General features: G+C 35.2%; 6 protein-coding genes and 1 long non-coding RNA gene across 8 annotated transcripts; 4 read left to right on the top strand and 3 right to left on the bottom strand.

The window, feature by feature from the left end:
- Positions 1-752: 752 nt before the first annotated feature.
- LOC116128296 lies at positions 753-3,515 on the top strand. Its single transcript, XM_031414005.1, has 10 exons — positions 753-1,335; positions 1,449-1,582; positions 1,657-1,792; positions 1,863-1,959; positions 2,100-2,166; positions 2,275-2,373; positions 2,461-2,550; positions 2,635-2,789; positions 2,876-2,977; positions 3,072-3,515. The coding sequence occupies exons 1-10, from the start codon at positions 1,086-1,088 to the stop codon at positions 3,169-3,171; spliced, it is 1,230 nt and encodes a 409-aa protein (XP_031269865.1). The 5' UTR covers positions 753-1,085; the 3' UTR covers positions 3,172-3,515.
- Positions 2,362-3,153, bottom strand: LOC116128299. Its single transcript, XR_004127738.1, has 2 exons — positions 3,070-3,153; positions 2,362-2,960 (listed from the first exon to the last, which is right to left on the bottom strand). It is a non-coding gene; the product is annotated as an uncharacterized LOC116128299 (long non-coding RNA).
- Positions 3,516-3,708: 193 nt separating the features above from the next.
- On the bottom strand, positions 3,709-8,976 carry LOC116128297 (phytochrome-associated serine/threonine-protein phosphatase). Its single transcript, XM_031414007.1, has 10 exons — positions 8,704-8,976; positions 7,670-7,816; positions 7,502-7,569; positions 7,108-7,165; positions 6,229-6,339; positions 6,041-6,091; positions 4,862-5,005; positions 4,682-4,777; positions 4,524-4,595; positions 3,709-4,158 (listed from the first exon to the last, which is right to left on the bottom strand). Exons 1-10 carry the CDS (start codon positions 8,782-8,784, stop codon positions 4,075-4,077), a joined length of 912 nt encoding a protein of 303 aa, XP_031269867.1. The 5' UTR covers positions 8,785-8,976; the 3' UTR covers positions 3,709-4,074.
- A 258-nt stretch (positions 8,977-9,234) lies between these two features.
- Positions 9,235-10,994, top strand: LOC116128298 (G patch domain and ankyrin repeat-containing protein 1 homolog). Its single transcript, XM_031414008.1, has 4 exons — positions 9,235-9,393; positions 9,516-9,569; positions 10,074-10,196; positions 10,735-10,994. Exons 1-4 carry the CDS (start codon positions 9,334-9,336, stop codon positions 10,861-10,863), a joined length of 366 nt encoding a protein of 121 aa, XP_031269868.1. The 5' UTR covers positions 9,235-9,333; the 3' UTR covers positions 10,864-10,994.
- Positions 10,954-16,811, bottom strand: LOC116128295. 2 transcript variants are annotated; one of them, XM_031414004.1, is made up of 11 exons: positions 16,473-16,811; positions 15,996-16,230; positions 15,826-15,912; positions 15,505-15,674; positions 14,358-14,515; positions 13,870-14,047; positions 13,129-13,723; positions 12,493-12,605; positions 11,559-11,802; positions 11,184-11,445; positions 10,954-11,073 (listed from the first exon to the last, which is right to left on the bottom strand). In XM_031414004.1, the coding sequence occupies exons 1-10, from the start codon at positions 16,706-16,708 to the stop codon at positions 11,215-11,217; spliced, it is 2,247 nt and encodes a 748-aa protein (XP_031269864.1). In that variant the 5' UTR covers positions 16,709-16,811; the 3' UTR covers positions 10,954-11,073; positions 11,184-11,214. The 2 variants fall into 2 exon arrangements, with proteins under 2 accessions (XP_031269864.1, XP_031269863.1); XM_031414003.1 differs by lacking the exon at positions 10,954-11,073 and having other exon boundaries at positions 11,115-11,445.
- Positions 16,812-18,050: 1,239 nt separating this feature from the next.
- Positions 18,051-20,082, top strand: LOC116128310 (mitochondrial intermembrane space import and assembly protein 40 homolog). Its single transcript, XM_031414019.1, has 4 exons — positions 18,051-18,280; positions 18,704-18,735; positions 18,818-18,943; positions 19,646-20,082. The coding sequence occupies exons 1-4, from the start codon at positions 18,178-18,180 to the stop codon at positions 19,838-19,840; spliced, it is 456 nt and encodes a 151-aa protein (XP_031269879.1). The 5' UTR covers positions 18,051-18,177; the 3' UTR covers positions 19,841-20,082.
- Positions 20,083-20,472: 390 nt separating this feature from the next.
- On the top strand, positions 20,473-24,264 carry LOC116128304. The gene is made up of 6 exons (XM_031414013.1): positions 20,473-20,948; positions 21,285-21,383; positions 21,641-21,818; positions 22,801-22,898; positions 23,626-23,687; positions 23,882-24,264. The coding sequence occupies exons 1-6, from the start codon at positions 20,505-20,507 to the stop codon at positions 24,003-24,005; spliced, it is 1,005 nt and encodes a 334-aa protein (XP_031269873.1). The 5' UTR covers positions 20,473-20,504; the 3' UTR covers positions 24,006-24,264.
- Positions 24,265-24,611: the final 347 nt, after the last annotated feature.

The raw sequence follows: 24,611 nt of genomic DNA on the forward strand, positions 1-24,611 counted from the left end.
TATTTACCCACCCATTGATGGAAACATTTATATTATTTCAAACATTATGTATGCTCATTCATGCCAAATTAAAATAACAATGTATTATTAATGGGTTAAAAAAATATTTTCAATCTTGTCAAAATATACAAATACGCTTTTATTTCACTATATTATTCAAATATAATAAGATTTATATTGCAATCTAAAGTCTAAACAAAAAATTCTAAAAAATTTTAAAATTTTGTTGGACACCTACATATACAAAAGGTTGTGTCTATCATCTTTGTTGGTTTCATGCATAAATTTTGATTCATTACAGTGAAAATAACTCTATGAATGTAAAGTCTTTCTAAATAATAAACAAATAGATACAAAACCATTTTTATTTGAAAAGAAATTGTCAGATCAGGCTTGTTTTTAATTTGTTTTATATATAAGATAATATCATGCCAAAAAGAAAGAAAATATCTTCATTCAACATTCATGTTTATTCATAACATTTCAATCATGCAGTCCTGAATTCTTTTGTTTGCTTGATTAGCATGAGCATCTCTATCTATGTATTGATAACTTTAATAATTACGTATAAAATGGGCGGTTGACGGTTTATTTTCCTTTTCCATAGCTTTCTTGGCATGGCTGGCACCAAACATATTTTTTTTTCATATTTTAACTGGGAAGTTAGTTGAGTTTGTAACGTAGTATATGTCATTATGTTTGGTTTTATACTTCCTACTTGCATATAATAATGAAGTTTTCTTCGAATGGGATCTTCTTCTTCCCATTACGTTAGAATGTTTCTTTGTTTGTTTCTTCCTTAAGATTTGGTTCAAAGTATGTAGAAAAAGATCATCTTACTCTTTACAACAAAGTTTTGCCACAAAGCAAAGCATTAATATATGCTACAACATGCTTTCTGAAAACACATCAACTGAAACTCTCTTACTAATAGTTTTGTTTTCTAACGTGGGACTCGTGAAAACTTGTTTCTTGTGTGTGTTATTTAATCCAAGTTTAACAGGAGTGTTGAAAACTCAGAAGGGGTTTTGGGAGTGTTGAAACTTGTTTCCGTTGATTGTGCAAGAACAAATACGAGTTCTGAAATGGGGTGCTTTCCGTCAACTTCAAATGATTCTGCTGGAAATAGAAGAAAGCCGAGAAATGTTGGGGAGATTGAAGTGTTTGTTCCAGGGTTTAGGATTCCGAAACCTGTTGACTTTTCTGAACAGATTGGTGATGGGTTATCCAGGAGCTTGGTTGAACATTTATCAGCTCTTAGAACAAGGATAGTTGTCATGGCAGGCCAAGAAGCGCCCATGTGTGTAAAACCAAGAAGAAAAGCCACTCAGCATGGTTATTTATTTATTTTTTTTTTACTTGTTTAGAGCTGTTAAAGTTTTTTTTTTTTTTTTGTTAAACTTTTGTTCATTAGCATGATGAATTGGATTTGGATTATTGTCTTGTAGGAGGATCTACATTGGCTGATCTTCAGCAAGCTCTTGAAGATTACCTGCCAGTCGTATTGGGGCTAGTTGAAAAAGGAAACCAGCAACACAATAAGTTGCAATTCTCTTGGGCAAATCAGGAGGATGCTGCAGAGGTGAAATTGACTTGTTCTTCCAGAATCCAGTTGATGTTTCAGGCTAAGATTTATATGGATTTGCTTCTTTGCAGGAAACAACAATGTCAAATTCTTGGTATGAGGTATTATCAGTTTTGCACTTGATGAGCATGCTATTATTATCACAGGCCAACTCTTTGCTTCTTCATAAAGCTTCTACCGATGGTTATCAGCTAAAATCATCGGAAGGTGAGGTTATTTTTTTACTTCTTGTTTTCGCTTATTGTTCATCCTGTTTGACATAATTATATGTTACCAGATTGCAGGCGAGACTCTATTGATGTATTCTTAAAGGCAGCTGGATATTTAGATTTTGCTGTGCATCATGTTCTCCCTCAAATTCCGCCTGAACTCAGGTTCTTCTAAAATTTCAGATAATTTGGTTCTTTCTGGTTAATCACTAACAAACATTTCTAGATTATAAGATTTGCCTGGTTAATTATTCTTACAGAAACCTCAGATTTTTGAAGCGAAATTTGCTACCTTTTTTCTGCAGGAAAGATTTACCTCAGGACCTGGCAGAGGGAGTGCTTCGAGCCTTTTGTCTGCAAGCACTAGGCCAGGTAATACATCAATGAAGCTACACATGCCATTGTTTCCTGCTGATTGATTGTTCATGGACATGAAATTTTAGGTATCGGTTGTATAAACTTTTTCCCCCGATGATACAGGGTGTTGATATTCAACTTGGAATGGCAATTGATAGTGTCAAAGCCACATTGGCAGTAAAACGAAGGTTTGCATGCGAGCTGGTAAAATACTGGAATCAGGTAAAAATTTATACATGCTGAAAGAGTGTTATTCACACATTGTACGAATACAAAAATTCTCAGATGTGGATTGGGTATACTTTGCAGGCTGGAGAAAACATAGTAGACCTTCCACTAGCAAATGGATGGGGAGAAAAGCATAAACTTTTCATTGAATGGAAATATGCTGAAGCCAAGGTACAATTTTTGTTTATGAGATTCGTTCCTCTTGATCTTATGAATAAAAACATGTGAGGCAGACTTATATATAATACATTTCAGGCTGCTGCATACTATCTTCATGGTCTAATCCTTGAAGAGGGACAAACAGAAGAAAGTAATGAGATGGGTGAGGCAGCTCTTCTGGCAGCTGATGAGTTTCTGAAAGAAAGTAAGAAGGCCTGTGAGTGCTTCCATATGGCACCTCCTTTTTCGCGGTAGGTACTCTACTTCTGAAAGCTTTCTCTTTGATATATGTATCTTTCTGGGTTTTGGCTTCTAACATAGCGCTATGTTGGTACAGAAATCCACCTCTTTGGGGGACTAGCAAGTACCTCTGTGACAGGATTCCAAAAGATATTCCAAGCAGAGTGCTAAAAAATGGTCACCTGCACAATCATGAAATGTGAGTTGGTATCAGTTTTTGATCTCTTTCTAATTTGGTTACAGGATTCTGTAGACATATTTATACTGGTGGGTGGGTTGTGTTTTGGTTACAGGATTCTGCAGACAGCTCCCGCATTGCCGGACTTTGAATTGTCTTTAAAACCTGAAGATTACCAGCTGCCTTCAGTGGATCCCTCATGGAATGACATTTGAATTGAAGACCTGGGAAACTTAGAATGCATAGATGTACCAAATGACAGAAACCTCTTTGAGTCCAAGCTCCTCTATATGACCCACACTGACTGCTCGTAGCATGATCCTTGCTTATTCTATAGTTTATTACCATTTCTCATTGTCGTTTAGCTTTAATGGATGCATTTTAGTTACCTTTCAGCTAAAAATATAGGAACTGTATATCCTTCCGTCATCTTCAAGTTAAATAAACGAAAACTGTTGTAAAATTCTAACAAATTGAGTGCTTTGTTCATAAGTAGATACTTGTAAACAATGCAATAAAGTAAACCAAGATAAATCAACCATTTCAACTAATACAAACACCTGCTCAACTTCTTCACTTTTGGACCAACTTTTCAGGTTCAGGATAGCAACACCGCTCATGGACAAGGGCACATATAGTCAGAGACATACTCTGATAATCATCTATTTTAAATTCACTTCACTAACTCTTGCTGTCTTGCATTCAATATCTAATTCAGTAACAGTTAGTAGAAAAGACATTTATAAACAGCCTCGTGAAATCCAGAAGTCTTGAGTTGCAGAAAGTAATGCAATACAAAAATTCAAAATTACTATGAAAAAACAATGATTGTTGATTAATGGTTAAGTAAAACATATAGAGAGCCGACAAATACACAACCAAAAAAAAAAAAAACATATTGGAATGAAAATGGAAGCTAACTGATAGTAACATACATCAACTCTAATACACAACCTACAAATTCCCAAAGCAGCCTGGACCAGATTGAATTCCAGCCAAGCAAACATGAGGTCCACCTGCAAACAGGTTAAGAAGGTAATCAAGGTCGTCAACTACCAATCACAATACTTGTATTCGGACAATGTTACAAGTAATGCAGCAGATAAATTCCCTTTTAATCATAAGAAATATGGAACTCCTGTCCTTGGTCCCCTCATCTGGTTGTTCTCTTCCGTTTCTGTGAAAAACTTCACTTCTCGCTCCTTCACAAATAACAGTGGAAACAATTAAATACGAACCGCATAAATATCCAGAAAAAATGAAGGTTAACACTAATGAAAGTGATCTATCAACAGCACGGCAAGAGATGTAAGGAGCGCTTGAATGAAAGAGCAAACTACAGAAAAAAATAATTGGACCCCAAATGAATGTATCCAAGTGATCCTATATCAATTTCCCGGCAGCAACAAAGGTAAAATGGGGCCAATTAATAACTATAAATACGACTCAACAACTTATTAGACCTAAATTTTCATAGCATTGTAGACATGATACATGATAGAAACCAGTGAATTAATTAGATTTTCCAATATATAAACACATCAACTGGAAAGCTAGTAATATATACCATATTCTCATTGAAGCTCAATATAGAAGCTACATTCCCACAACGGTAACAGTAATTAGGTGCAGACCACACCTGCAGAAATCAAGAACCATGCTATTTCATCAAACCGTCGATATTTTTTAGCAACAACATGAGCACAAAAAGGTCCAGAGACTCACAGTCACTAGGCCTTTATCTTGAAACATGTACTTGAGACCTTCTTGTACAAGTTGGTGTGCTCGACAAACTAAATCAAGATTGTTTATGTGATTAAACTGCAAGGGAAAATAAGACAGAGAAAGATATCAGTACTTCAGCGAAAAAATACTGTTGTAAGTTAAGATCTGAAATGACATTACCTCAGATGTGACCCTGGAACCAAAAAGCCAACCTGCTCCTCGTGGACTGACAGCCCATGTTTCGATATCTTCAGGATCACTCCACATGAGATCACAAAATGGTCCTTCATGTGGAATTTCACAATTCCGTTCAATCACCCTTATCTGCCAAAGAGGTAGAAAATTAAATAACACAGGCAAGGTACCAGATCATTCCTGCTCTTAAACACAGAAAACAGAGAGAAAATTACATTATGGCTAGTTACATATGCTGCTGAGAAATCAGTACTTAATAGAACGTTGTTGTTTGATGTATATGGTTACTAGCTCCATGAAATACAAAATCATGAACTTTATGCGTTTTGCAATCAAACCCAAACTCTGAACAAACCAGAACCCAGTAAAATGTAAAAATGCATGACGAACTCCTAGTTCAATGCAAAAGCTACAAGCATGTTACTTGTCCACATTTCAAAACTTGATCATGATTTGAACTGAAGCAATCTATCAAATTCCCCTCTGAAGCTATCTACTAATAAACTGATTTCAGCAAGAGTTAAGGCAATGTTTGAAATCTCTGACACAACACATTATACATGTTGAACACTCCACCATATCCATGTTTATATTTCAAAATTTATGACATGATCCAACACTTGTTTGAACATGGTAGGTCAAGGGACGGAATTTACAAAAATCTTGAGTGTATAACTTCTCTATTGCTCCAGCAAATTCATATTTTTAAAACAGAATTTTAAACTTTTCTGACATGCCAGAGACATGCACGCTAGATTGAGAAGAAGATGACATCTTAATCTCCAAAGCATCATTCCCTCATTATTTCTCTTCAAAACTTACTTACCTTCTTTTTGTTAATAAGATCACCCTTTTTTCAACACAAAAGGTTGATAATAGAAGCCCCCACCATATTGTATCATTTTCTTTAAGATAAGTTCAAGTGGAATTTTCATGTCAGTCACTAATTGCCACTAGTCTCAGTACATGTTTTGCGGTTTACAAAATTATCTCAAACTTCATCCCAGATTTTTATTCAAAGATTCCATTAGTTCCAACTTATACAGACACAGAAAATGTTGGGTGACCATTAGAAAAACCCTAAATATAATATGCACTAATGTTGAGATTGTTTTAAGCAGATAAATGTCAGCTAAACAACTAAGCAAGGGTAAAGGTAGAAACCTGATCAATTGTTCGTATATCAGGTGAAAGACCACCATGAACACACAACACCTGAAACAACAAAAAACAGATCTTAATTTAATTCAAAAAGTTTTCATGTACTCAGGCAGAAAAAAACACTTTTAAGCATATAAACAAGTATATAATTGAGAGGGAAAGAACAGAGGCAGGGGTAAAATGAGTCTTACAGTCCCATCTATAATTGCTGAGAGTGTTAGATAGTCAAAGACATCTGTACAGTACCGCCATGCATTAGCATTTCCATACTTCCTCTGGCACTCATCATAGAAGCCATATACCTAGAAACATAAACATTATGCATAAATACATATCAAACAAATACACCACAACTCTAATACACTCTCCCACAGCCAAGAAAGCTTGTGACTGAAATCTCAAGAATTCTCACCATTCTATTTTAAGTCTCAAATGCTTGAGATAATTTTTAAGTTCCAGAAGAAATTCCATTTTGACAAATAAAGGAATTCCATTCACATGTTTACCCATTAGACAAGCTCTTGTACATGTAGCAACACATTCATTAAGATTACAGCCTCTCAGCATATTAAAAATTAAAAAAAAAAAAATTACAACACAGTACTATCAAAATTGAAGGATTTCCAAGCAAAATTGATGGCACTGCTAGGGAAAAAAAAATTAGAGCTAATGACAGGGTTGTGCATAAGAGAAAGTTAACGAGATGAAAGATGCTATTAACAAGGTTCTTTTTTCTTGCATTGTCAATCCCACTTTTTCAAGCGCTTAGAATTCCTAGATGTATTGATCCTAAAAGATCGTTAGCTTTTAATTTTTTCTCAGTGCTCTTCTATACTTCCAGTCTGCTGGGACAGTAATCAGTTTCAGCAGGTTTAACAGATCAAACCAGAACTTGCATGGGTCTCCAAATGACCGAGAAAAACCAAGCTTAAGATCTCACATTTGCATGTAGGCCATATGAAACTGAACTCTCTTCATGACACAATTCTGATAGATGTATCCTTAGTAACATAATAATGGGGGAAAAAAAAAAAAAAAAGCATACAACTATAGAAAACTTGAAAGCATACCTGAGTTAATTGTCTGCTTTCATGATTTCCACGTAGAAGGGTAATATTAGCTGGGTATCTACAAGCACAGACAAGTCGAATAGCAAGAGAATTATTAGATTCTTCAACAGAATCAAAATATTTGATAAATTTGAACAAAGAATTTTATTTTGCATAGTTTCAGCTAAAGCAATGGCGCAACAACTCTAAGCATCAATGTTAAGCCTTTAAGAAATCCACATGATTGTTGATACAAAATTTTCAAGTTCCTGGCTGGAATAACTTCAAACAAATTCTCACGTGGTCTTATGGCCTCAACCAGCAAAACTAAGAACAAAATACATAAGAAAACACACTATGAAAGCTAATAAAGTCATAAGAAGAGAAAAAAAAAAAACCTGTAAAAAGGGCATACCTTGCTTTAAGAAGCAAAAGAATAGTGAAGACTTCAAGGCTATTGTAACCCCGATCAACAAAATCCCCCTGTCAAGACATTACAATATTCAATGCCACAAGCAATTAAAAAAGAAATATTATAAAGAATCAATTCAATGTAACAACATTTTTTAAACAGAAATAATACCATGAATATGTAATTAGTCTCTGGTACATGACCTCCTGTCTGGAAAAGTTTCATTAGATCATGAAACTGGCCATGTATATCACCACAAACAGTGACTGGACTGTTGACAGGCTGCACATTGGACTCCTCAATGAGGATTTCTTTAACCTGTAATATTTGCACACACAATAACAAATAAATTTGACATCAACTGAGCAAAATTCAGAAAACATGTGATCTACTATTCTCACAAATGAGGGAAATTTCATCTGGAGAGTTGGCAGCTTCATTATGTATAGAATATACATATAATTCAAATAAGTCAGCTTTTTCAACCAAAAAGAAAAAAAAAATCCAATAGTTAGCTAATTGTCTGGCCTAACTGACTATCATCAACCATCGCTTAACAAGGATTTTATTCACAAACTGTAGCATAGGTCATAGAGACCAGCTCACAGTACACTAAAAACAAAAAATTCATCATACAAATTCAATATAATACCATAAAACCATTCAAAAATCACGATAAACATCCAAGTAAATATTTAACTCCACAGCACAAAACTAACTTAGTAACAAAATGTATACACAGGGTCTTTAATTCTGGAAATAAATCAATAGATCTGCTACTTTCAAGCTCCAACAAAGAGTCCATATAAATTTGCTTCACTGGGAAAACCTCTTCACCACCCAACACATTTACCAAGTCCCAATTCATCAACATTTCATACGAAAATACATTTAGCAGGCCACAAACACAATACTACGATCAAACATAAGAATGCCCTCGAACGTATCACCCATCCTAAAATCATATTCAAAATGCCCTAGTTGCCACTTCACACTTCACATGTAACAACAAAAATTCCCCATTCGAACCATAAATATTACCACAAGAAACGAAATTGTCAAATGGAGAAAACGTAAAATTACTTGTAAATACTATCAGCAACTGAAAGAGAATAAAATTTGGTAATAAATCAATCATTTCGAAAGCCAGTAAAAACCCCGATTGATTTCGTAAAGTGAATAAAACGAAGAAACAACACACGTACGTATTCGCAGAGGAGCTGGAGCTCGTCTTCCAACAGATGCTGGCCCTCTTTAACTTTCGATATCCACTGATCCAAATCCATTCAACTTTTTTACAACCGATTTGTCGGAGACAAAAACAGAAATTAGGGTTTAGAGAGTGTTCAGAAAAGGGGGAGGAGAGAAAAAAATCTCGCAATTCACGAGCCCTGCCCTGTGCGTTTGATTTTTAATTTTTTTAATTTTAATTTACGTCGACAAACAACAAAAATTTAAAAATTAAATAAAGAAGAAAACCAGATCTACTATTTATTTATTTTTATTTTGTTTAATTTTATATTTACGTGTGTATTTATTTTAGGAGGTAGACGGGAAACGAAAACATAATAAAAACAAAAAACTGTTGGGCCAGGCCTATGATTAAACGGGCTTTTAAAACTTGATGAGATGGGCCCAAAATTATTTGGGCCTTTAATTTTCCATCAAGCCCAACCCGCAAGCCCAAAGAAGAGTCCTGAACCGACAAGGGCTCGTAGAAATAAAAAAAACTGAGATTTGATGATTCAGTGATCGCCTGGGAGATCAAAATTTGATTTTTATTTGATTGGAATTGGGATCTGGAATCTAGGGTTTAGTTGGCTGAAGGGGAAGCGATGGGGGAGGAGTTTTCGGGTTCATCCACGGCTATTGGTTCATCCAATATCGGCTTCCAGGTATTTCAATTTTAGCTTTGTGGGGTTTTATTATTATTATTATTATTATCATCATCATCATCATCATCATATATTTATGCGGATTTTGAGATGTTAATTGAAGGGTTTGATTGTTTTTGCAGCTTTTGAAGAAGCACGGATGGAAAGAAGGAACTGGGCTTGGAATTTCTCAGCAGGTTAGCTAAATAAACGCAGACTACTTTACCAGTTTCATGTTCTTGTTCATTATTAATTTCTGTTGCGTACAAATTTCTGGTTTCTATAATTTGTTTTGTAAAATTCGGTGAATTCTTTGTTTAGAATGCGAATTTGCTGAGGTGGGTTGGAGGGATTTCTGGGTTATTGGAAAAAGGAAAAAGTTTAACATGATTAAGTTAGTTGTAATTACAGAAACAAATCGTTGTTGAAGGTAGGGCATTAATCTCAATTGTAGATATATTCAGCTTTTGGAGACCGTGGTTTAATAAGAGCTGTGGATTTTATTGAACTGAATGGAACTGTGTAAGCTGATTCGGGCTGAATCTCAATATTATTGCTGGTCAAGAGTAGTATGTTTTGTGATGGATATATGAGTTGTCTTTTGTGGCTGGTTATGATGCAATTTGTGTTTTCTTCGTGCCACTTTTATGGTTATTATTATGCTTGTTTCTATCTTAACACTGAGCTTACGGTGCTAACAGGGTAGGTTGGAGCCGGTAAAAACTTATTTGAAGAACAATAAACGAGGTCTAGGATCAGAAAAAGTAAAGAAGAAACTACCAAAGCCTCTTGAAGCTCCCATTTCAGAATGCCAAAATGACAAGGTTAGTGCCGTAGACTTCATTAGCCATATCTTTAAATTATTTTTTCTTCGGTTTCCTTTTTATCATGAGTTGAAAACTTCTTCCACCAAGAAAAGTGAAAATAAGTGTCAGAAAGGAGATGTGGCCTTAGCCACTGAGTTCTTGAAATAGATCCATATTGTCAAAGAATAACTGTATAAGAACTGGTTACAGAAAAATGCAAGAATACATCTATTTTGCTGTGTGAAATTAGACTGCTTTGATTGAAATCAACTAACAGAAAGGTCGTGAAGAAAGTTTATTAGCAATCGATCGACGACCATCTCTAATAAGAATTTTAAACCATTAGAAACATCTATGTTTTCTCATCCCAAGTGTGCCTTTTCACTTGATTTGTTGAACTGTTGGACATATTTGCCTATATCTCTTACGTGTATATTATGGAGAGACTTACTATAAAATGAATAATACATGTGCTCTGATGGTTTCTCTTTTGCAATGATCATCTTATTATATGCCTTTTGCTGCATTGGGGTAAAATCCTTGCAATAAATTGCAGGATCAAACACCTCCAAGGAAATCTAAGGCATCTAAAAGGATGAGGAAGATGCAGGAGTTGGAACAACGTTTGCAGGAAAGGGAATTTGAGCGGGCATTTCGCAGGGAGTTCTGGCCAGATAATGTGTGACAATGGAATTTGTACAGGTTTTAGACTTCTTGTAGACTCATTTTTGCCCTTTATTTTTGGGCTGTTGCAAGATTAATTGTATTACTCAACACACAGTTTATGATAGAAATTTTGTACATATATCACCATCATATTGCCACTTTTTTCCTTTTAGAGCTTCTAAGTCACAGGTACTGGATGAAGTTGAGTGTCAACTCGATAATTTCATACCTGAATAACAAGTATACTTAGAGATATTAAAAAAAGAGATGTAGAGAGAAACAAAGGGCTCATTGAATGTTTAATAGAACAATTCAGTAGGAGATTTAAACTGTAATTACTTATTTACAATTGAATGCTTGTTAACAGTATTCATCGTTTCTTTTTCTTCTTTTCATCGAGTTTAACAAGCTGAACAGGAGCTGCTGGTATCCTGAACCACCATTCTCTTATCCGCCTTAGCCACTTATCACTGCTTTCTTTCCTATATGGCATCTCCCTCGTGTAAGGCTCCAGAAACACTAAGATAATTAAGTATCTCAAAGGCAGAAATACAAAGACAACAGCCATGAAAACCAACAATAGAGCAACTCTGTCTGTTGCCTGCAAAATGACAAAAATTAATATGTCGTAAGGAATGGAAACAATATGCCTGTAGACACGTATATATGGTGGAACAAGAATATTATATTCATGTCTAGATCTAGAGTACATACCTGGGGAAGAACAGCAAATAGTAAAGCTCTTAATTTCAGAAGAACAATATTTCCATCTTGAATTAGTGCTTCAACTTTAGTGATAGCTTCCTGTAATGTCAGCAGCTGTTCTACTGCGTTTTTAGTTGGGGGTAGAGTAATTTTGAGGGCTTCTAATGGCTTTCCTTTGTTAAAATACCTACGCCAGAGCATGAGAACTGCCAAATATACTGAAGTGGCTGCCAACATATAACTGATCCACCCCCTGTACATGAAATAAATAGCTTTATTCAACAGCTTTGTCTGATCTCTTGAAAACTTAAAATTTCAGAAATGTGGAAACCAAGATGACACAGAGCTCCGAGCTGACAGCCCAAGCTAATTCTCCTCCAAATTAAATTGTGTTTAGTTTTCCATGAGCTATTGTCCAAGCTAAAATTAAAATCTCCATGTTTTGCTGTCTAAATCATATGAGATGCAAAGCTAACAGGATAAGATTTCAGGGAAACACTAACAGAATTGAGGGACACGAGAAGCTAAAGAAGCTTGCTCAAGAGGAGGAAGCTAAGGATCATCTACTGACCAATTTAAGAAAGACTTGAAGGCAAAACACCCAAAGTACCCTGTTCTTCCATCTTCCCTCACTGTATTATTTATTTAATGAATCCACTTAAATTCTACAATTTTCTACACTGACAAGCACCCAACTCAACATCCACATAGCTACAATTTCTGGAAAAATAATAACTAAATTTTAGGACTTAAACTAAGACCCTCATGCACGTGAGATGGAACTATTGTTTTTATCCAGTTGAGATTGGTAAGTCTTGTTTGATAACTTATTACATTGAAACAAGTAAATATTTTTCAGAAGCCATCAATATGCAACAATAAAGTAGATATTGAACAACCTTGTAACCAAGGATGCAGAGGATTCAATCCAAAGACAAGTTACCTTGAAATAGCAATGCAAGTCAACACCATAAACACTGTTGATTTAAATTGGTCTTCCCAAGAGGCGCGAAGTTGAACATAGTTAGCTATTTTAATGATGGGGAACAGCAACTCCTGCACCATAGAGAAGGAACAATCTCAGTCATTATTCAAATTAAAACCCAAAAATTTCATCCCATAAGCTCTACACACAGTAAATATCAGAAAATAGGAAAGTGTAATAATGATTAAATTTCAAAGGAACTTTTGTTATTGATAAAGAAAAGACTATCTATTTATGGTTATCAATGTGTCGATATTCTGAAATTGAATTCCCCTTTTGTTTCAACAGTGCTCCAAATAAAAATGATTTAACACTAACAGTGCAATTTAGAAGCTTGATTTCAATTTCTCAGCTTCCAGTACTCCAAAGGTTAAAAAACTTTTCACTTATAGTTAAGTGAAATACATATTCAAGATCTGATGACAAATCAAGGTCTCTTCCTAAAGGAGAGAGACAAAAGATTCATCTTTCTTCCACTAAGGGAAGAAAATGAACACAGTTTCTGAGCAATAAAATTCCAAATGTATAATTCAAGCAGATTTTAATATTTTGGCCAATAAAACACAATTCAACAAGAAGCTATTATAAATCTACCTGCATTACTGCAACATTTGTGTCTATCCCTTCCACCTTCACTTGGTCCACAGTTGCCTGTGCAGCTTCAACCCTTCCTGTGTCTGATACTGACTTTTTCACTGCTATCTCCAAAGGATTTGTCTCTCCAACACAAATATCTCCAATTACCATCGCTTCTAAATCAAGATTTGTCTCTGTTTTCCAAACGAATCCAAGTTGACTTAGCGTCAAAATAGCAACTGGGGATTGTTTCAGCTTTTGTTTTGCGTGTGGGCTCACAGCCATATCATGTTGAGCACCACCAACATTCAACAGTGTCAAGCGCCTAGACAGAGTTTCCAAGATTTCATCCCCCCTTGGTAGACTTTCAGCAAGGTTAAAAGCAAGTAATGTTTTGTATTGGGATGAGAAGATGTGGAAACCTTCTCTAACTGCACGATATCTGAAGATGCCTAACATAGCCCTTGCTATTACTTCCAATCGTTGAGTCTCATTGAAGTTGTTTTTTCTAATAAACATGTGTGCTCGCAGGATCTCAAGACATATATCCAACCAATAGTCGCGGCGAGAGTTGCCTTTGAATTCAGGGAACTCAAAATAAACAGGCTCTTCTCTATAGATGCATCAAAAATAAATAATATAAACAAGAAAAAAAAAAAAAAAATAACCACCATGACAAAAGGAAAATAGGAAAAAAGATTGTAAGCCCATGAGTTATACAAGTTTACAATCTGTAAGACATGCTGTCAGATAACATACATAGCTGTCGACTTGTACATCACAGCTTTATCAAAGATACGTGCACCCAGTGGTCCAGTCAATTCAGGTTTTATGACCTGCTTCATGTCAGTTGCCAGATCATATCTAACGGCTTTGTCATATAAACCAACTCCCAATGATTCAAAGTACAGAGCATTATTAGTTAGACTCAGCCGCCCTACACAAACAGAAACACAATGATTATGAAAAGAAGTCCAGGAAAAAAAAATAATAGAGAAGAAAAAAATAATCATTGAAGCACATCAGATTCTCCCAATTCAGCTGAGGAGAATGGCGACTATATTGTACCGACTGTAACCAATTATTCCTCAAATAATTAGAATTGAAGCATAACAACATGGCGCCAGAAGAAACAAAGTCAACTGTCTAAACACTATGATAAGGGGTATAGTGATAAGCCAACATGGACAGCAAGGCAGATAGACTGATTAGACATTGGGGACCTACTTTAAGGAACAATGACTTACCAGGCCAGGCTGACATTCCAATATGTTGAAGAACTGGTTGAGTAGGAACAGAACCATCAACATCAAGAATGATCTCCCCCTCAGCAAGCTGAAAGTTGGCAGCAAGCTGGAGTCTGGAAATTGAAGACCCCAATGCACTTTTTGCAGCCTTAATAACCCTGCATATAAGAAAAGAGCCACATACATAAAAATATTGAAAAAGTATTTCAACTTCTATAAAGAATATAGTAAAAATAAAAATACTACATTAAAAAAAAAAAAAAAAAGACAATATAGTTAAATATCTTCACTCTTTCTGGTCAAAATATGAATCATATGATGCAATGGTGCAATTAGGAATCAAATACCCTTTCCTTTTTTTTCTTTTTTTTTTTTCCTGATACCCATAAATAGCTAAATACAACCTAGATTATGGCTCCAAGAGCAATGGGTATGCCTTTCTTGAAGCCCATTCTTTAACCTTCAAGTAGTACACAAGTTTTACATGCATAGAAGGTCATTATCAAATATGGCTCCTGCCAAAGCAAGGTCTTAGAAGAGCAACTGAATATACACTAACCTCTATCGTCGTTTGATAAAACTGTAATCCTTAAGACTCAATATAGTGTACATGGTCTTGGCGGCCTGAGAATTCCTCTGTGGCACATAATTTATACTCTCACTAGTAAATGCAAGAACTTAAGGATTATAATTGGCCGACCATTACAATGGGGCATATTATGTCAACCCTCTCATTTCATAATTAAGATGAGTGCTTCAATTATAAATATGAAGGAAACCTAAAGTACACTCTTCTTCTCAACCTGAAAGATGAAACATGCTGAAATAATGGTCTCAATGTAACCATATAAGTTTGTGGAACAATATGGCTTGTAAATCAGCTCAAAAGAGCATTTCAAAAATGTATAGACAGAATGCTCTGAATCTTCATTGTAAGTAATTAAAGTGATACGAAAATAATAGTAAAGCAACTTCCAAAAATGTTATGAGAAATATTAGGGCATCAAGGCAGGAAGCATGAATTATTGCATCCAAATCATCAACAAGCATAACGCCCTGTTGCCTCTACACAAATTGACACATTATTTTCAGAAACCTAAGCAACTGGAGTTTATAGAATTGATAAAGATCGAGGAGCTATTCATACTTGTCAAGGCTCCGAAGATATTTTTCATATATGAGAAAATGGAGTCGAGAGCCTGAAGAGCTTGTAAGTGCTTCAAATAGATTGTGAACAGTTATTAAATCTGCAACAGCAGCACAAACAGGAGCTATACGTGCAAAAGCCTCTGGCCCAACAGTTTTATTGTCACCGACCTGAGGAAGCGTATATAATAATTCTGATTACAATTGTCTCAGGCCTAAGATTAAAATACTTATCACTTCCCTGCACTAACACCCTAACATGCAAACTTAAAAAAAAAAAAAAAAAAAAAAAGGGAAAATGTCAAAATGGTTTTAGAAGAACCTGAACAGCCATATTTGTGGAACTTGAATAAAATATTGATAACCCATCCTCATCCTCTTCTTCATGATTGCTGGAAGAAGGAGATTCCTGCAGTTGAACAGAATTCAAAGCAATAACATCAAGCTTAAATCTTACAAATGCCAATAAGTAACAAAGAAGGACTCCCTCACTTTATTATCTGATTCACACTCAACACTAGGGGTCTCCCATGCAAGCATCATGTCAAATGTTAAACGGCGGAAATCCGGGTCACTCAAATAATCTGGAGTTCTACTCATCACAGTGAGTGTTTGGAATGAGCAAAACTCAACAAAATGCCGCGCATATGTCAAAAGTTGCTTAACACTCTCAGGCAGCTCAATGTCATAGCGATGCTGCAATTCTTCAGTAGAGATTTTAAGTATCCTGCAACATTGTCGAGTATTTATTATTCTTATTATCACAGACAAAACCAAAATTATCTCTAAGCATCTGAATGTTCTTTCTTTCTTCATAGTAACTCAGTGACTATCAAATAACTCCAAAAGGTTCAAATATTGATCAATCTAATGTTATAATCCACAAAATAATTACAAACCCTAGATCTAGATTTAAGTTGAATTGAAAAAATGAAATGAATGTTAAAAGACTGAGAATAAAGGGCGTACTTGGAACAGCGAGCGACGACAGAGTTGGCAACAGCAGAGAGCTGAGGGATGTGTTTGGGAGAGATTGCAGGGGAGTCTTCATCATTAGATGGTGAATGGGATTGAGATGGGGATTTCCTCTTGCGCTGAAACAGAAACTTCAATGAGTTTTGTTGATTCAACATGAAATTCTCCAACACTCCCTTCTTAACAACAACGGCACCGTCTCCTGCTTCCATTATTGAACGATCTTCCATTTGTGAAATTAATCAGATATTTTTACATCACTTTAAGCAGAAGCTTTCCCGGATTCTCTTTGCTGGTTTCTTGTCCTTTCTCATGTCAGCAGTTGCTTTTTTGGTTCTTTTTATTTATTTATTTATTATTATTATTTTGAAAACTTGAATTACACATGTAAAATGTGAGTTAAGGCAAACTTAGGGTCGGGCCAAAATACGAGGGGTCGGATGCCAAAAAAATATCTATAGCTGGACAAGGACGGGACCCAATCGGTACCGGTCCTGGTTTAAGGGCCGGACCGATCCTTAAGACCTGGGAAATTTTTATTTTTTTGTAAACTACATTTTAACCCCATATCTATTATCTATTTTGAATAAATTAGGGAGTTTTGGATATTTATAAGGGGCTTACACAAAACTAGGCAGGGGTTTGGGATCAATCCCAAGCCCGAGATTGGAGGAGGGATCAAACCTAGGCCCAAGCCCTCTTGCATAGGCCTGGTCTAATTTTGGGATTGGAACTTATAGGATCGGTCCTCACAAGGACTGATCCTAAGCGCATTTAACTCATTTAACTAGTTTATGACATTTTTATTATTTGATCATTTATGACAAGTGTTAAATCATTTAACTTGTAACTAATCAAGTTTTAACGGTGGCATAAACAAATATTTGTGTCATAGTTGCGACGGTAGATTATTGTGGGATAACTGTCTCTGAAGAATAGTTGAATGATGACTATGTTTATTTTGTTATTTTGAGTAATATTTTTAAAAAAGTTAATTGGATTGTTATTACGAGGATATGATTTAAAAATAACAAAACACCTTTTAGGTTTGTTAATTTAAAACACCCCCTATAATAAAACATTAAAAATTAATAAAAAAATACCCCTACTTATACATTAAATGGCAGTAGCCGGCCACCACCATAGGAGGGTGGTTGACTGTGGGCATTTAATAGATGGGTGAGAGTGTTTTTTTTTTTACCATCAGAGGGTGGTTGGCTGTTGGCATTTAATAGGTGGGTGAGAGTGTTTTTTTTTTTATTAATTTTCAATGTTTTCTTGTAGAGATCGTTTAACTAAATTAACAAATTTAGGAATTTAAAAATAGTTAAATAGAATATGATTGAATTTTAAGAATAGGAAAATAAATATGTATTTTAGATAAAATAAGAATAGGATAAGGAACCGATATTCCTATCATAGGTGTTATAAATGAATAATGCTCTTCTAAACAAGATAGACCGTACCTTTAATAATTAAATTATTTCTCATATTAATATTAATAATGTTGTTAAATAGTGATTCTATCCATTGTATAAAATCATATATAAAAAAATTTATGATATGTGACATATACAAATTAATTTCTAATTAGTTTTATTATGTCATAAAATATAGATATAGAATTTCATGTATCTCAACTCTCGACAGTCGACACTCTTTGACCAAGTATCTGGCTTTCTTTTGGTACATCATCAACATGGGTCAAGTTCAAAGCGAGGCAGTTGATGAAGCTCAAACTCAAAGTGAACCCCAACACTCATCATCATCACCTGCAAGCTCCATGGAATCGCTTCTTGCAGGTTGTTTTTGCTAACCCTCTTTCTTTGCTGCCTATATTACAAACTATATAGGCTTAGAGTCATGATTGTTAGGTGTTTGTGAAAAGGTCTAAAGGAAACTTTCGTTTGTGTTTTTTCACGAATCTTCGATAATTCGCTTCATTATATAAACATGGGTGTATTTCTATGTGCGGTGGCATCAAAGTTATGTTTTCGAAATACTGTGCACAAGTTTAATTTGTGTTTTGAGTTGTTCTCTTCAGCAGTTTCTGGGAATCCCATGTATTTAATGTTCCTGGTTTGTTGGCTTGGTGTTGGTTTGGTAGTTTTTATTTTTTTGCATTTTAGTTCTATGTTATTCTTCTGGGTAGTGTTCTCATTCTTCTATTATCTTCCTTTTGATTCTTTCTTGGTGTTGTGTTCTCCAACTATGTGCTTTCACAGAAGCTGCAGCATATGGCGATGATGAGAATGAGGTTGGTTCACTGTTTGTATGTAATGTAATTGTCTTTCTATTTTAAAATAGCTGCTAAATAAATTGAACCATGCATTTTTCAGTCTCTTGATGCGAAGGCTCAGAAAGCATTAGAGTGCCCTTGCATAGCTGACTTGCGAAAAGGCCCATGTGGGGAACAGTTCTCAGAGGCTTTTCTCTGCTTCCTCAAAAGTACTTCTGAGGAAAAGGTAATTATGATGAAATATAGGTGATTAGGATCTTGTATTGCCACCTTAATTAGCTATTCTTCCCATATCTCTTTGATATTCAAGCTTTTAGTGTGACTTAGATTGATCTGAAAGGATGAAATGAGTGTGTGAAACCTATACTATGTTGTTTCAGCATGAGGTTGGCCATGTCACATACCTCTTTTCTGAGTTCTAAGAAGCCTTAGACTTAGCATATGTTGCCCATCTTTATGACATACTCTAGTTGACAATGTTTTGTTTATAGCATTGTTTGGCAAAAACACAAAAGACAGAGTGAACTTGGAGTATTTCCTTACTATTTGAGAACCACTTTTACTCGGAATATTTCGTTATTTTTACATCCTCTGAGCCACCAAATTAGATACCATTGTTTTGTTCTCGTTTGCTGGTCTTGACTCTTGTACCACACTATCATCCTGAACGTTTTTAATATAGTTGAAAGAAAGAAATTTTAGCTGCTTTCACATGGTATATCCATTTTTGACATGTTGAATTAGTTGTACTTTTAGAGAACCAGAACTGCTACGCTCCTCTGGTTAATAATATTATCAGTTTTTGGTGATGAAAAAAATCACTAGTAACAATGGGGGTAAGCTAAAGCTTCATTAAGTTTTCTATCGTTATAGTATTGCATCTAAAAGATTTTAAAGCAGTGTTGACATAATTTTTTTCTTAATGTAGGGCTCGGATTGCGTGCATCCATTCGTGGCTTTGCAGAATTGTATCAAAGCTAACCCTAATGCATTTTCTAAAGACATATTAGATGAAGATGAAGATGAAGTCAAGAAAGAGGAAGAGCCACCTCCAAGTCCAACATACAAAATCTATCCTCCCCTATGGTCCAGGGGTCCTCAGAGTCCAAAGTCCAAGCTTTAGGGAAAAGATTGAAGATGTCCCATTTTCACCTTTTCTAGTTCCCCTTAAACTATACAATATATATTTTTCCATAATGTTAAACCTTAGATTTAAGTGGTTAGAAAGGGCATTGTTCATTCATTAACCAACTCATTGATTAATGATTTCATGCCTTAAAGCTTTCTCAACCCCTTTTGATCAATGGACTCCTCATGTGTATGGAGGAGTGTAATTCGTTCGATAAATTCCTACCTCTTTATCTATCTTTAAGATGGCCGGATCGTTTAAAACTCAATGAACATGTGGAAGAAATATGCTAGCAATTAGGTGAAGCAGAGTAAAAAGTAAATCTCTCCTTAATAAACAAATTAAAACTTTGCAAGTTTACAATATCTTTCTAATGTTTCTAAATTCTCATGAAATTCATGAAGTATACAGCCACAATGCATGCATATTGGCACGCGACAATTACGTGATTTCCAAAATCGTCTATTTTTCAATGAAATTGGGTGGTTTTTCGGAGGATATGTGACAATCACTAATTTCATTATTTCAAGGTAAATTTTGAATATTTTCAAAGTTAGTATGATCTATTGGATTTAAACAAACTTAAGGGAGTAAAAGAAAATTTTGTCAACAACTATAAACCCCAGCTGACACCGGTTGCGGTGTCCACGGTCACGCAATGGCTTTCCTTGCTTCTTCTTCTTCAACCTCCTCATTCTCTTCTCTCCAATTTTATCCCCGAACTAGAATTCCCAAACTACCCTTCTCTTCACCCTCTCTTTTGTTAACCCCACAACGAAGAACTGCCCATAAGTTTTCTTCAATTGTCGTGGCAGCTCAAAATGACAAGAACAATCAATCAGTGAAGAAACAAAAAAAAGACGCGGAAGTTGAAGTTGAAATTGAAATAGAAGAAGAGTTGCCGTGGATTCAGGAGAAAGCTTTGGACTTGGTGGAGTTCACTGGGTCAGTCACTCAAGCCATTCCTGGACCCAGAGTTGGCCAAAGCAAATTGCCTTGGATTCTTGCTGTTCCTTTGGCTTATGTTGGTGTTTCTTTCGTTATTGCCTTTATTAAGACGGTTAAGAAGTTCAATTCCCCTAAATATAAACGCAAGAAATTGGTGAGATCACTGTTGTGTTTGAGTTTCTGTTTAGATGAAGAACAAAATATAAGAAATTCAATTTTGAGAATTTTTTGGGTGCTTCTAATATGTGTTTTTAATTGGAGAAGTTTTGGCTTTCGTTGTTTTCAATGTAGCTTGTGCTTAGTATAACACTTGAAACCAGTGAATTATGTCCATCACTTCGAAATTTATTTCTCAGATGTGCCCAGCACACCGAAATTCTACAATTTTGAGATTTTGTAAATTTTTTTTTTATTTTTAAAGAGGATTTTAGATAAGTTTCTATCAGTTTGTATGTTATGGGGTTTGCCTAATTTGAGATATTATGTTCAGGTGAATAGGAATGCAGTGTTATGCAAATCAATAGATGAATTACTGCAGAATGGAGGAAATGCATTAGAACCATCAGCTTTAAAAGACTTAATGCAAAAGGTGAGACATATGACTCTTTATCCTGTGTTCCTTTCGATATTATACTCTCAAGCAGTGCGGCTATGAACTTGCTATTTAATGAGCACACACTAACACTTGTGGACGAAGAATTACATATATATTGATATAGGTGCATATTGAATGGTCTTCTTGTTGAAACATGTGATGCTTCCTTGTTTATCTATGTTATTTGTACTATACATTGTACTGCTTGCACACAGATTGGATTTTGATAGCAACTTGTCATTTACATCCAGACAGGATTTAGCATGGAGGATATTTTGCGGAAGTATATTAGGTATGCTTTGAATGAGAAACCATTCAATCCAGAATTAGTTGCGAGCTTAATCCAGCTTAGAAAAGCTTCCGTGTTGGATGATTCCCAAGTCGCTGAAATTTTAAATGAAATCTCTAGGCGTATTGTGAGAGAGAAAGGTAACTGTTATAGCATTGATTTTGGTTTGTTTCTGGTTCTGGCATTCATTATTGCCTCTATCCTGTGTAGCAATGATATGATGTGCATAGTACACTTGTGTTTAATATTTTGCGGGATACTGCGTATGAACAATCACACTTGTAGGCCTTGCTCATGTTGGACTTGTCCATAAGATCCTTAGCAGAATCAATGATCCCATCTAGTTTGTTAATTATTTGATAGCCAATTGACTGGACTGTTCACTTGTTTTTCTTCTTATGAAATGGTGCAAGATAGAGATAATTTAGATGGTGACTTTTACAGGGGGATTATGTTTTGAAAGTTAGACTATGCTAAATGTTTTGCCACACCTGCTTTATCTAGCTTGGAGTGTTAATATTATCTAGACTTTACCTGCTAGGATGCATTTATATTTCTCATGCTTCTGTTATATTTTCAACTTAAACTTTAGAAGCCACTGCATAGCCTTTTTGTGGGTGGTTTTGAAAGAGGGGGTAGGGCGGTTGAGTGGAAGTTGAGCCATGCATTTTAAGCTAATAAAGGGTGGGTACTGGTATCCTATTTGTGTCTACCCTTTTCTTAACTGCTTATGTTTGATTGCTGGTTTATTGTAGATTATAAGTGCATGCCCAAACTTGTAGCTCAGATAACATTCTACTGGCTTGCTTTGTGCTCTTGCCTGTCCTAAGGATGCCATCATCCCATTGTATTGCTAGGGAAATTTTAGCAAGAGCTGTACTTATTTAGCAAATTCATCTTTAAAATCTGAAATAGAGATCAATTGTAAGCTGTAGTCCATGACAAATTTGTCAATGTAAAGTTTATCTCTAGTCCAAATTCCTATTTTGTTTTTTCACATTATTTTACTGATGGCGATACTTATATGTGGTTGTGGCTTACTTTTGTTTACCTTGAAGCACTATTATGGTAAGAAATAAGTTAGATAATTGCATTTTTCTCATGCTTGTCTATGTTTTTCAGGTCCAGTTGTCATGGATATGTCAGGGTACTCAGAAAAGGGATTTAAGAGAAAACTTGCTGTGCAAACCCTTTTTGGAAAGGTCTTTTATCTGTCTGAAGTAAGTGGCCAAACAGTCAGTCATGAACTGTTACCAACTCCTATTTGTTGCTTCAGTTCAGTCACATTTCTTAATCATGTTATAACATGCCCTTTTTTCCCATACCGTGTTGGCCCTTGGCCTTTGCAATGGGTTCAAAAACTGCCTTATGAAACAATTTAATCAATTTTATTTTGTTGCGATGTATGATCAACTTCTCAGTAGTTTCACAAACATGCATGAAGATGTGTTATTGCTCACAAGTGTTGAATATGTTTGCCACAAATAAATTTCTTTTTTTGTGGCCTGTGGGTAGTGCCCTCTTGTTGAGCTATCCAATATTGCTCCCAAAAAACATTTGTGCACAGTGGTCATTCAGTTTATGGGCTGAGAATTCTGATTTCGATGTTGTGACATGCTTACTTAGATATCATAAATCTGGTTAAAAGAAATATCTTTGTGCTATTCACTTGCATCATTCTTCCTATTTAATTCGCTTTTGAGTTTGAAGCCTGTACAACTGTGGAAAAAAAAAAAAAAAAAAAAGAAACTGTTTTGGATTGGATCCGTCTTTCAGAACTAAAAGATGTGAACTTTAATTTCTTTTTTTTTTTTTTTTTTCTTTTGTTGGGGGATACAATGTTTTATATGTGGTTCCCTGAATTCTGTGATACTAGATTTCTTTGTGAATTTTTGTGCGTACGCGATTTTGAATTAATTATGCTTCTGTTCTGAACTTTTGATCCAGCTGCCAGAGTTCTGCTCAAGGGATAGCTCGTTAATTGTCAAGGAAATATTTGGGGTTACAGAGTAGGCCTTCATTCTTTCATTTGCTAGCTAATTTGGTTCTTGTAAAGAATTTAGAAATTGAAAATGCTCAACAAACCATTTCTAAGCATTTTCTTTTTTTCTTCTCACGCATATCAAGTTAGAAACAAAATCTCTAGAACTAATTGTTTGGTTTGCTTATGATGGATTATTTCTTTTGTTGATCTTTTGGTCAGTGAGGATGCAGAAAAACTTCGGTTTCATACTCTTTCTGAAGCTGGCGATATGGATTCACTGGAAAAGATGGTTAACGACTCTGATTCTGAAGATTTTGGGGAGAGCTCACCTGATGCTCAGTGATTTACGACTGCACACTGAAAGACTATTTAGGTGAGGAGAAAATTTAAAGGATTTATGGGGGCTTTCCTTAGGAAATGGTTGTTGCAAATCTTAATCATACCTTAGAATACATGCTCTTCTAGGATTTTATAAACTTGAAAGAATTTTGGTGAGTCTAGTAGTTCATATTTTGTCAAGTTCATCGTCATTGTTATACGATTTTGTGAACTTCGGTTATTATTAGAAACTATAATGTTGAGTAGTGATTGAATTTTTCAAATGAAAGCCTTGAGACAGACAGAGTCAAAGAAGTTTTAGATTGAAGTTTGAATTTTATAAATGAGCTCTTGAAGTGTAGTCTCAGATTTTACCCAATTCTTAGTTGCTCAACTCGAAGTAGCTTTAGACAAAAATCATAAGCCTTTTGGTTCACAATTATGTTCTTGAGAAGGGTTAAGATTTCCATACGGATTACTAGACCTTAAAGATGTTGTCAGAAGATCGTGGAGTTTATGCATATGGGCAATTATGATAGCCGACCTAAGCGAAACCAATCAACACAATGATCAGTCGAAATCATGGTCAAGACCCTCCTTTTATCCCACACACACGTATACCCACACAACT

This window comes from Pistacia vera, unplaced genomic scaffold (assembly GCF_008641045.1).
Source record: "Pistacia vera cultivar Batoury unplaced genomic scaffold, PisVer_v2 Contig199, whole genome shotgun sequence".
Lineage (NCBI taxonomy): Eukaryota > Viridiplantae > Streptophyta > Magnoliopsida > Sapindales > Anacardiaceae > Pistacia > Pistacia vera.

Bases quoted from the DNA above. Each gene is read 5' to 3' on its own strand.
- LOC116128296 (XM_031414005.1), top strand. From the start codon at position 1,086: ATGGGGTGCTTTCCGTCAACTTCAAATGATTCTGCTGGAAATAGAAGA. The intron at 1,336-1,448 runs GTTATTTATTTA...ATTGTCTTGTAG, and splicing joins AAGAAAAGCCACTCAGCATG to GAGGATCTACATTGGCTGAT. The intron at 2,167-2,274 runs GTAATACATCAA...CCGATGATACAG, and splicing joins GTCTGCAAGCACTAGGCCAG to GGTGTTGATATTCAACTTGG.
- LOC116128297 (XM_031414007.1), bottom strand. From the start codon at position 8,784: ATGGATTTGGATCAGTGGATATCGAAAGTTAAAGAGGGCCAGCATCTG. The intron at 6,092-6,228 runs GTAAGACTCATT...TTGTTGTTTCAG, and splicing joins CAGCAATTATAGATGGGACT to GTGTTGTGTGTTCATGGTGG. The intron at 4,159-4,523 runs GTATATATTACT...TTATTTGTGAAG, and splicing joins TGAGCTTCAATGAGAATATG to GAGCGAGAAGTGAAGTTTTT.
- LOC116128298 (XM_031414008.1), top strand. From the start codon at position 9,334: ATGGGGGAGGAGTTTTCGGGTTCATCCACGGCTATTGGTTCATCCAAT. The intron at 9,570-10,073 runs GTTAGCTAAATA...CGGTGCTAACAG, and splicing joins GGCTTGGAATTTCTCAGCAG to GGTAGGTTGGAGCCGGTAAA. The intron at 10,197-10,734 runs GTTAGTGCCGTA...AATAAATTGCAG, and splicing joins CAGAATGCCAAAATGACAAG to GATCAAACACCTCCAAGGAA.
- LOC116128295 (XM_031414004.1), bottom strand. From the start codon at position 16,708: ATGGAAGATCGTTCAATAATGGAAGCAGGAGACGGTGCCGTTGTTGTT. The intron at 16,231-16,472 runs GTACGCCCTTTA...ACAATGTTGCAG, and splicing joins GTCGTCGCTCGCTGTTCCAA to GATACTTAAAATCTCTACTG. The intron at 11,446-11,558 runs GTATGTACTCTA...GTCATTTTGCAG, and splicing joins TATTTGCTGTTCTTCCCCAG to GCAACAGACAGAGTTGCTCT.
- LOC116128310 (XM_031414019.1), top strand. From the start codon at position 18,178: ATGGGTCAAGTTCAAAGCGAGGCAGTTGATGAAGCTCAAACTCAAAGT. The intron at 18,281-18,703 runs GTTGTTTTTGCT...GTGCTTTCACAG, and splicing joins CATGGAATCGCTTCTTGCAG to AAGCTGCAGCATATGGCGAT. The intron at 18,736-18,817 runs GTTGGTTCACTG...TGCATTTTTCAG, and splicing joins ATGGCGATGATGAGAATGAG to TCTCTTGATGCGAAGGCTCA.
- LOC116128304 (XM_031414013.1), top strand. From the start codon at position 20,505: ATGGCTTTCCTTGCTTCTTCTTCTTCAACCTCCTCATTCTCTTCTCTC. The intron at 21,819-22,800 runs GTAACTGTTATA...TATGTTTTTCAG, and splicing joins GCGTATTGTGAGAGAGAAAG to GTCCAGTTGTCATGGATATG. The intron at 23,688-23,881 runs GTAGGCCTTCAT...TCTTTTGGTCAG, and splicing joins GAAATATTTGGGGTTACAGA to TGAGGATGCAGAAAAACTTC.